At 41.4% G+C, this 11032-nt stretch overlaps 1 protein-coding gene across 1 annotated transcript; it reads right to left on the bottom strand.

Moving 5' to 3' along the window:
- Nucleotides 1–9236: 9236 nt before the first annotated feature.
- LOC130715976 (uncharacterized) lies at nt 9237–10180 on the bottom strand. Its single transcript, XM_057566154.1, has one exon. It carries the CDS (start codon nt 9989–9991, stop codon nt 9377–9379), a length of 615 nt encoding a protein of 204 aa, XP_057422137.1. The 5' UTR covers nt 9992–10180; the 3' UTR covers nt 9237–9376.
- Between the last annotated feature and the right edge of the window lie 852 nt (nt 10181–11032).

The raw sequence follows: 11032 nt of genomic DNA, 5'->3' as shown, positions 1-11032 counted from the left end.
TGAAAACTTTGAAAGTAGGGCCTTAACCGCCTGGCGGTCACGAGTACTGCCAACGCCGCCTTTTCTATTTTCTAGTATCTAGTTTCCGCCCCTTGCAACGTGTGGCTTACGAAGTATATGATATTCTGCTCGCCATCTACATCTTGCATAATTACCGAGCTAATCGCACTATCGCCAACGGAGAAGTATAGGTAAAGTGGGAGACCTTGGATTGGCTTCAATAGAACGGGGGGAGTAGACAAGAGTTCCTTCAATCGACTAAAATCTTCCTCGCACTCAAGAGTCAACTCAAACGTTGTATTCTTCTTGAGGCACTTGAAAAATGGGGCAGACTTGTCACTTGAGTGAGGAAGGAACCTTGAAAGAGCTGCAATTCATCCTGTCAAGCGTTGAACTTCTTTTGCGTTCCCCTGGCTTTTCATCTGTTGTATGGCCTTACACTTGTCATGGTTAATCTAAGTTCCTCTAGATGTGATCATGAAGCCTAGAAACTCTCCCGCCTGAATCCTGGATTGAGCCAAAAAATTATGATAAGTCTTCATAGTGGTTCACCCCCCGCACTGATTTCATGATCATATCATCTACGTAAACTTCCATGTTCCTCCCGACCTGGTTGGCGAAGACCCGGTCCATCAACCTCTGATCGGTCGCTCCCGTGTTCCTTAACCCAAACGACATGGTTTGATAGCAGTAGTTTACCCTGGTAGTCATAAACGCGGTTTTACCGTCATCAGATGTGTGCATCCGGATTTGATGGTAGTCTAAATAGGCATCCATCAAACTTAACAACTCATTACTCGATGCCTCGTCGACCAGCTTGTCGATGCTCAGTAACGGGTAAGAATCATTTAGGCACACCTTATTCAGATTGGTGTCATCTACGCACATTCGCCACTTGTCGTTGGTTTTCCTTACCATCACCACGTTCGCCATACGCATGGGGTACTTGATTTCACAAATAAATTTAGCTGCCAGTAGCTTGTTCACTTCCTGCAGTACGACCTTCTCCTTTTCGTCACCCATCCGGCGGCGCAGCTGGGCGACTTGCTTAATGTTGGTATATGCACTAGTAGCTTAATATTTATATTTAAATATTACAACCTAAATATGTAAGAGATACCTATAGGGTCACACGCATAGAATTAGCCCACTAGGAAATTTGTCTTATTAGACCAACCCATTGGATAAGCCTAATAAGGCTCCAATAAGAATTAGGGTTAGCCTCATTTTGGGTGCTTATAAATCGAGCATAAGATGCTCAAACCCTAGATCAAAAAATTACACACTCTTGCCTCTGCTAGTACAAGGAGCCGCAAGGGAGATCTAGTGGGAGAGTTCGCGTGGACTGCTGTAGAGACGAGGCTACCAGTGCTTTGTTATCCTAAACTGACTTCTAGAGGTAATGCTTATGACCCCTTTACGTGTTTGATTGCAACATGAACTTTGAAACACGCATTTTGCAAGATCTTCTCATATAGGGAATTTTATTCCGCTGCGGTAATCAACCGCATGATTCCCTTCACTTAATTCCAGGGTTCAACGATAACTTATGACAAATGAAGTTTGGGTCTATTCCGGGCATGTCTTTATGACTCCAAGCAAAAAGGTCCAAGTTGTCTCCCAACAATTTTCCTAACCGTGCCCCCTGCTCCTCGGTGAGCCTTGTCCCAATCTTCAGGACCCTATCACCAAATTTTAATTATTTAGTTTCCTCGATCGGGGTTGGTCTATTCAATCGCCCCTCGCCCCTTGGGTTGAGATTCTCTTCTGGGGGTGTCAATCTCGTGGCACATGTGACCGATCGACGCGTTATTTTTCCCAAATAAGTTCAGAGCATTACTGTAGCATTCCCTAGCTTGCTTTTGGTCTACCCTAATTCTTCCGATCCTCCCACTGGGTAACAGATACTTGACCGCCAGATGAGTCGTCGAGATTACAACACACATTCTGTTCAAGGTGTTCCGCTCGATGATCATGTTGTAAGATCCTACCACTTGTAGGATCAGATACCTTACCCTTAGCATCTTGGTGTTCTCGTTCTCGCCGAACGTGGTGTCTAAATCAAGGAACCCCCGCACCCAAACTTGTTTACCTGAGAACCCCACAAGAGTCCCTGTGTAAGGAGTCAAATCACTATCCGTCAAACCAAACCGGTAAAATGTCACCATAGATGATGTCGGCTGAGCTGCCTTGATCCAAGAGCACACGCCTGATGTTTAAATTGTTAATCCTTAACAGGACTACGATTGGGTCATCCAGGTGAGGCTTGATCCCGACGAAGTCTTCAGTTGAAATAATGATATTTGGGTCCTTGAAGCCAAAAGGAGTCTCCTGAATAGAGTTCATCGCCCTCACATGTCGCTACCTCGTCGTACGAGTGTCTCCTCCACCCTCGAACCCTCCGGCGATCGTGTTAATGGTTTCATTCGGCGACTCTCGCTCTTGCCCTATGATCGCCAAGGTTTCCAATTGGCTTGACGGGGCCCGACGACGATCACTCCGGACATGATGTCTCAAACTTTCTGGCTTAACTAACTTCTCAATGCCTTTTCCCAGGGCGTGTCAGTCGTTTGTCTCATAGCTGACCACACAGTGGTATTCACACCACTTGGTTGCATCAACATCCCTCGGCGGGCGTTTGGGCAACCCTAGCTCGCCGATCAGGTGCACAACCTTTTATCTCGCGGAAAATGTCTGCTAGGTTAGTGTTGAGTACCACGTCTGCTTCCGCTCACCAGTTGGATCCTGGGCGCTCCTGGTGGTGACGTCGTTCCATTTTTTCCCGCCACCATTGTGGCACTAATTTCTCCTTGGTCGGCTTCACCACCGACTTTTTCTTCTCACTACCATGACTCTGCTTCTCAAGTTACTTCACTATAGCTCCATGCTTCTCTCCTTTCGCGCGGTTAAGCTTGAAAGCATCGTCTTCTTCATCCAAGATATACACACTCGCCCGAGATCGAACTTCCGTCTTGGAACGAGTTGGCTTCCTACTTAGCTTGCTATTTAACGGTACTGGCAACAGTCCATTCTTGAATGCTTGTGAGGAGGCACGCGGTTAGGATTCCTTTACTCTCACAGACATCGCACTGAAACGCACTACATACTGCTTCAAAGTTTCACCCACTGTTTGGCAAACGTTATACATATCATCAATCGCTACCAGCCTGACCTTACTCGCGGAGAATTGAATCAGCAACTTCGATGAAAAATCGCAAAAATTTGTGAAAGAACCGCGAGACAGAGTCGTGAACCACACCATCGCCGTACTCTTGAACGTCGACGGGAACATCCGACATTGGACTGCGTCCGACGCCGCGTTGATCACCATTTTTGTATTGAAGTAGAGGAGATGATCCTTTGAATCAGTCTTCCCGTTGTAAGACTCCAAAACAAGATTATTCATACTGTCCGAAATGGCGACTTCCTTCACCTCCGTAAAAAAAAGCTCAAACTCCGCGACTGATGCTGCCTCACGAATTTCTTCATCCTGCTGCTCGAGGCGAAGGAACTCAAGTTGTGCCTGCAGATGTTCATTTCACCGTTGAATGTCGGTGACACTTCGAACCATTCGTCACCACTCTCTTTGTGAGACTGCCAACCGACGGCGGAGTTTCCTGCCGTGAAACTGATGAAGGGGACATGAGTGGAGTCGGTGGAGGAACCGGCTGCTTTGACCGCACCTCCTCGCGCTGTCCCTGTTTTGGTGGAATGCGTCGTCGTCCGCGACAAGTCTCCATAAAAAGTCGCTCAGAGAACACTGAAAATCAAGAAATTCGTTGAAAATCAAGGAATTCAACAGAAATCAGAGCTTTCTTCAACTGTGCAACAAATCCACGTGATCCGGGAGTAGAAAATTTAACGTTCCCCACAGACGACGCCAAATATTCTTGCAATGAACATTGAGAAAGGGGATAGTCCCTAGCGTAGAGGGATTGCACTTAGAGAGAGAAAGTTAGAGAGAGAGAATAGCAAATGAGCCAAGAGTCCCTTACAAATGGTAACCGCTCCCTATTTATATTGGGGATAGTTAGGCCTAGCATGTGTAACTGCCTCGGTTGGGTCTCGATGGAGGAGGCCCAATCTCCAGGCTGGGCGACCGCCGCTTGGCGTGTAACCCCTGGGCGTAGGCCCCCTAAAGGCTCGCCCAGTCCTAATATCTTACTTAAGCACGAGATTTAACGCGATGGTTACTCACCTCCTCTTTTAATCATATGATTGAAGTTTAATTATTGTATATTTCATGACCAGTGCTTTCAGCGGTGGATATACGAATCTCAACAAAAAATTATCTTACTTGGCCTTCCCACTTTATGCCATGTCTCATTTCCGCACCTACTTTCTTTGTGGAGGTGGATTTGACCGTGCAAATGAAATTTTCCCCTAATATCCATAAACATACCAATTAATGTATTATAAAAGTTTTTTTTTAAAGCAGAAAAAATTTATTGAAAAAAAGCACTTCAAACAAGAACAAAAACAACAAAAGAAAACATGCCAAACAAAGACACCCAAATAAAGACCCTGAAAATCAGAAGAAAAAAAAAACCACAAAGCAGCAACACCAAAACTCAACACAAACTGATGATCCAAAACACTAAAAATACCCTATCTCAATTTATGAGAAATAATTTGCCTCGCTAGCGCCTGAATGGCGATTTCATGAAGACGAAGAAAAATCATCCCAACACTCTTCCCCACCAAAAATTAGCATCTAACTCTAGTCAAAACACCAATGTATAAGGTAAGTGGAATTGGATTAATCTCTCACTATACGTTTATAATGGGGTAGCATAATTTTCCACACGATACAAGAGTTACAAGAGTTATTAATCTATTTGGTAAGGGGTGGGGTTTGGGTGAATTTCCTCCGTTCATGGTCAAACCATATTAGGGTAAGATATTCCCATAGGATTACACTAGAATGCTCTATCATGATTGAAGGCATTAGGAAAAAAACATGGCACATACGTTACTTATGAGTTATGGCAGATTCGTTTTCTAAAATATGGGCCAAGTCCTTTTCAAATCTGATTTGTTTGGTTCACTTTTGTTTTGCTTCCCACGTCTCCATGTTGCTTTTGGGCAAATTGACATTGGCTCATACATATATATAGAGCAAGACCAAATTAAGCTCTCAAGCTCTCCTTGCATCTAGATGCAATTGTTTCTTTTTCTGCCCAATTTCCTCACGTTCAGCAGGGAATAACATAATGGTGAGGTAGTTTGTTGTTCTGTCATTATTATTATTATTATTATTTTTTTTTATTATTATTATTTTTTTTAATTTGTCTTCTGTATGAGACCTTGGGGCTTTTGACACTTTTTTTTTGTTCATCTTTTGCCCCCTTCATCAAACAAAGAACACAGGGAAAGAAAAGCCCAACTTTAACCTTACCCAAATCTAAGCTAATAAAACTTTTGTCCTCAGTCACTGCCAGCCAAATTTGCAATCACATGGCCATTCCAATGATTTCGGCTTGGGTAAATAGCCAACTTGGTCCTTGAAAGTGTCAACCGCCTTCAACTTCGTCCCTAAGCTTTCAAAATGACATTCGTGGTCCCTGGATGTGCCAAATCTCCCTCATCGGCAGTCCCTGGGTTACAAAAAGGTAATGTCGTTAACAGAAGTGTGACTTGTGTGGTATTTGACTGGTGGGAAAGTTTTAAAAACTTCAATTTAGTCCTTGAATCTGAAAAAATTCTTTCTATCCCCCATCTTCCTCTACCACTCCCTACCACCATCACCCTCTCTCCATCTCCATCTCCATCATCTTCATCCTTCATTTTCTACTTTCCACCCTCATCTCCTCCCTCTCACGCTCTCTGATGCTCTCCCTCACCTCAACCATTTTTCCCTTCCAAAAACCAAAATTGTTCTACCCAAAATCACAAAACCAAAAAACCCACAAACCCACTAAACTGAACCCCAACTCTCTAAGTGCATTCTATTAATTCGAAATTTCATTAAACTAAAATGAAAATAAATTATTATTAAACATAAACTGTTTGTTGTTCACATTTGAAAATCAGATTTCTGTAGTTGAAAACTACAAACAATTGCTTCAATAAATAATATGCACTCAAAGCAAAGCAAAACTCTTGCACGTACATAAAGCTAACATCAATCACCCGTAAACCCAGGTTTAGAATTTGAGGACTCTAGCTCTATTTTTCAGATCCTGCAGACCCTGTTTCAAGATTTCACTTTACATGAGTCATGTTGAATGATTACTACTTGCTAGCTGATGACCCGGGTTTATATGATGTTTTTAGGGTTTTTCTTTGTTAGTTTTGAGTCTTTTTCTTATGTCTCATGTAGTGTTTCATGCATTCTCTTGCATTTTAACTTTTATTTGTGCATTTGCATTAGTTTAGTAATTTTGTAGTTTTATAAGGGCTTTAGTTGCATTTGATTAGAGTTTAAGAGTCATAGGAAATTTCCACTTGTTTTGGAGCCTTTGTGCAAAACTAACCTCTGAATTTCTAGATATTTTCCTAGCTTTGTCATCAAGTTTTCAGGTTGTAACAGCTGAAGATGGGGTGTCTAGAGGTTTGGAGAATTGAATGGAGGCTTAAAGAGGAGTAAAGAAGAGTTAGCATGAAGATCAAAAGCCTTTTCAGCGAGCTTTGAGCGCCTAGGCGCTGGGAATTGGCGCCTAGGCGCTAGTTGTTTTTTTGCCAAGCTTTCTGAATTGGCGCCTAGGCGCTCTGAATTGACGCCTAGGCGCCAATTACCTTCCAGGGGCCATATTTTCAGCATGAATTGGCGCTCAGGCGCTCTGAATTGGTGCCTGAGCGCCCGGAACAGCCCAAACTCGGGATTTTTGCCTATAAATAGGATTTTAGTCATTTCTTTTGTAATCTTTGACATCTTTTGATACTTTGTAAAATTCAGAGGTAGAGGATCATCTAGGAGAGTGAGAGAGGGCTTCCAAGCTTGTAATTCAGGTTCTTAGCCAAGCATGGCTCTTGCCATGCTTGGCTAATCTTTCTTCTTTTACTTTGGATTTCTTGTAAGACTTTTCCTTTTAAGTTATAATCTTAAGTTCTTTCCCACATGTTCTTCTTCTTTCCTTGAATCCCATATCCATGCTTTATGTTTCAAGTTAGAACATGTGCTAGCTTTATGCTTTTCTATAATAGAACGGAAGTTTGTCATAGATTAGGGATTTGTTATGGGATTACCTCTTCTATGCTTGCTACTAGGAATAGAGGAAGGGTTGGGGTTTGTTGGTCTGAACTTTATAATCTTTATGCTTCATACAAATGTTTAAGTACACAAGGAATTGGGCTTATCTTTTGGTTTGAAAGAATTATCTATGCGAGGCATCAATAGGTAGTTGCTTAGGCTATCACATCAGGGAGAGATTCATGAAAACATGTGCTTAGAATGATGTGCTTGAATTGATTAGTTGAGCAAGAACCCAAAGTAAATCACTCTTTCTTTTCATTCTCTTTTTCATTTCTGAATTTATATTTTCTTTTTCCTTCTTACCACTTCGTCATATGTTTGCCTCAATAAAACAAGCCTTCAAACTCAAATCTTGAACCGAATCTATTCACTCACAATCCCTGTGGTTCGATATTTAAAACCGGGTGGATTCGTACACTTGCGGATTTACCAACACTAGCTCAGATAAGAGTTTGATTCAGCACCCATGTTGGTTTGTGGGTGGACTAGGCGAGACCCTAGGGCCCTCGCCCAGGGGCGCCAGCCAAGGGCGACGAGCGGACCAGGGACTTGGGCCTCCTCTTAGAGGCCCAACTGGCCCATTAGGAAGGGTTAGAGGCGCCAAACCCAGCTCCACATCTATAAATAGGGGACGAATACCAATTGTAAGGGACTCTTAGCTCATTTGAGAAATAACAAGATTGAAATTCACTTACTCTCTCTTTCTCTCTAAAAACGGTTACGCTCTCATTCTCTCTAGGAATCTCACTTCACGTTCCTTACACTCTAGGTACTATACCTCATCTCAATGTTCTTAGATAGAACATTTGGCGCCGTCTGTGGGGAACGATAGATTTCGATTCCTGGACTACGTGGATTGTAATCTGGTTGAGTGAAGTTCGATTTTCGGAGAAAATTCTTTTCGGCTTGTGATTTTCAGTTCTCAATTCTTTGTCTGGATTCTTGGTCCGCTGATAGATCTTGATGAAGCCACGCCGCCAAAGGCGTAGCGAGGAAATGGAGCAGAAGCACGAATCCTCACCGCGCTGCGACAGGATAAGGAGACTGCGCCGCAAAAAAGCGCGACGGGCACAAGCTAGCGACATGAGACTGCAAAACGATTGTTTGCAGGAAGAATTGGAGTATTATTGCCTCAGGCAGTGGAATGAAGAGGCGAAGGAGGCTGGAGCTGCTGCGAAAGTCGAGCCGTTCTCAGTAGCGGTTAGAGAGGTGACCCTACCGGATGGCATGAGAAACCTTGTGTTGGAGACGTACGATGGACGAACCGATCCAAAAGATCATTTCCTTCAGCTCAATGAGAAGATGGCGGTGAGCACAGCTTCCGACGCTGTAAAGTGCAGGATGCTTCCATTTACGTTTCGAGGTTCGGCAATGGCCTGGTTTATGACTTTGCCTCAAGGATCCATAGCGAAGTTCCGCGACCTCTCGTCCAAATTCCTTGTCCAGTTCTCCACAAGAGCGATCGAAGATCTGTTCGATATTCGGCAGAGGGAGCGAGAAACTTTGAAGCAGTACACGGAGCGGTATAGTGCTGCGTCCACGAAGTTCGAGGAATTGGAGTCTCGGACTTGCGTATGCGCTTTCAAAAGCGGTTTGTTAGTAGGAAAATTGAGCTGCGAGCTGAGTAGGAAACCAGCGCGCTCGATGACGGAAGTTCGCGCCCGAGCAAGAGACTACATCATAGAAGTGGAGGACGACGCATGTAAGAGGAAGCGCGTGAGGGCAGCAAAGGTGTCGTTGGCGGTGAAGTATTAATTGATAATAGAGTAAAACAAAGCAATTAAAAAGGGGGTTTGATTGTAAAGTAACAAACAAAACTTAAAAGAGATTTAATCAGATAAAAGAAAGTGTTAGTCATCGGATTATAACATGCAAGTGCAACAAACCTTCATTGGTTACAAAAGATTAACTCTTCCTTATCAACTCCCTAATTCGTGAGAACTAATTAACTAAGCGAAAATTAATTCACAGTTTCTTAAACTAAGCGATTAAGAATCAGTTACGAACTAACATGAACTAAGCGAACATGCATCAACTCTTATTTCTAAAACTACGGAATTAAGCAAACCCTAGATCAGAAATAGAGATGAAAAGAATTAATAAAGAAAGAATTTGCATTAAGAACAGAACCTCAAGTTTGCAAACACAAGAATATTAAAAATCCTAAGACTAACTTGGGAGTTAAGCTGCTGAACAATCAATACCAGCATTAGAAGCAACATCAACTTCAAACCCATTAACATTACCAGAACCATCAGTGCTAGCATCAAGATGAGGATCAACACAAGGATTAACTTCATCATCAATCTCCGCATCAACTTCATGTTGCAATTTGTGAGCGCGTGCGACTAGCAGTGTGTTTAATGAGGTAGCCATCTGTCCTAATTGGTTGGTTAAATTCTCAATGGAGACCTCTTGTCTTTGAATGGAAGATCTAGTTTCTTGCATGTTCTGGATCGCAAACTGCTTCACCAATTCTTCAAACGACGACACTTTAGATGGTGGTGCAGGGTTTGCATGTTGATGGAATTCCTCTTGTGTATAGTAGCATTGTGGATCATAAAAAGGATATTGAAATTCTTCTTGCGGATAGTAGCATGGTGGTGCATAAATAGACTGTTGGAATTGCCCTTGTGGATAATAGCAAGGAGGGTCACACCAAATATTTTCAAAATTCTCTTGTGGATAACATTGAGGTGACTCAAACTGTTGTTGATAGCTCTTGAGCAACATTTGTGTAACAGAAAATTGTATCTCGTCGAGTTTGGCTTCTAGCTTATCAAGGTTAGCTTCCATCACTGCAAAAGCTCCACAAACCAACACTTGTTCCCTTACTTTCACAAAAAAATGTTCACCACAAACAAAGATAATAATAAAAAAAAAATAAAAGGATACAAATATGTTAGTGGGAAGAAAAAAAGATAAAACGTTGATGGAAAAAAAAATTAAAGAGAAAGGAAAAAAAAAAGATAGCAACGTGAGAAAAAAAAAACGTTAGTGAAAAAAAAAGTAAAGAAAATCTAAACGAGATCTGAAACAGATAAAAAAAACAAGGTTAGTAAAAGAAAAACAAATCTATTGATAATAAATAATAATACTACAAATAATAATGAAGGGAAATAAAATAGAAAAGATAGCAAAATAAAATAAAAGAGAGAAAAGATAGAGAAATAAGAAAGAGATAGTGATATAAAAATAAAAGATAGGAAAGAGAATTAGAAGATATCATATATGAATAAAAGATATGTGATAGATATAGAAGTAAAATAAAAACACAATCTAAAATCTAATAATTAAAAAAAAAATCAAGTGATGTATATAACCACTGGTTCCTATTTTTTTTGTTTTTATTTTTTTTATTTTTTTAATAAAAACGAAATTAATAAATAAAACAAACAGGGAAACAAAAATACTCTAAAAACAATTAATAATCACCGAAGTCCCCGGCAACGGCGCCAATTTGACGAACGCACTGTCGCGGGTGCGTGTCAAAGTATTCTGCTTTGAATGCAGTACAAGGTGTTGAACACCAGGATCGATCTCACAAGGACTCGCTGAAGTATTAATTGACAATAGAGTAAAACAAAGCAATTAAAAAGGGGGTTTGATTGATTTGATTGTAAAGTAACAAACAAAACTTAAAAGAGATTTAATGAGATAAAAGAAAGTGTTAGTCATCGGATTATAACATTCAAGTGCAACAAACCTTCATTGGTTACAAAAGATTAACTCTTCCTTATCAATTCCCTAATTCGTGAGAACTAATTAACTAAGCGAAAATTAATTCACAGTTTCTTAAACTAAGCGATTAAGAAACAGTTACGAACTAACATGAAC

The sequence above is a fragment of the Lotus japonicus genome, chromosome 4 (assembly GCF_012489685.1).
Source record: "Lotus japonicus ecotype B-129 chromosome 4, LjGifu_v1.2".
Lineage (NCBI taxonomy): Eukaryota > Viridiplantae > Streptophyta > Magnoliopsida > Fabales > Fabaceae > Lotus > Lotus japonicus.
This window is presented reverse-complemented; position numbering and strand designations above follow the sequence as displayed.

What these genes read in the sequence shown, in the direction of transcription:
- LOC130715976 (XM_057566154.1), bottom strand. Translation starts at nt 9,991, where the DNA reads ATGGAAGCTAACCTTGATAAGCTAGAAGCCAAACTCGACGAGATACAA.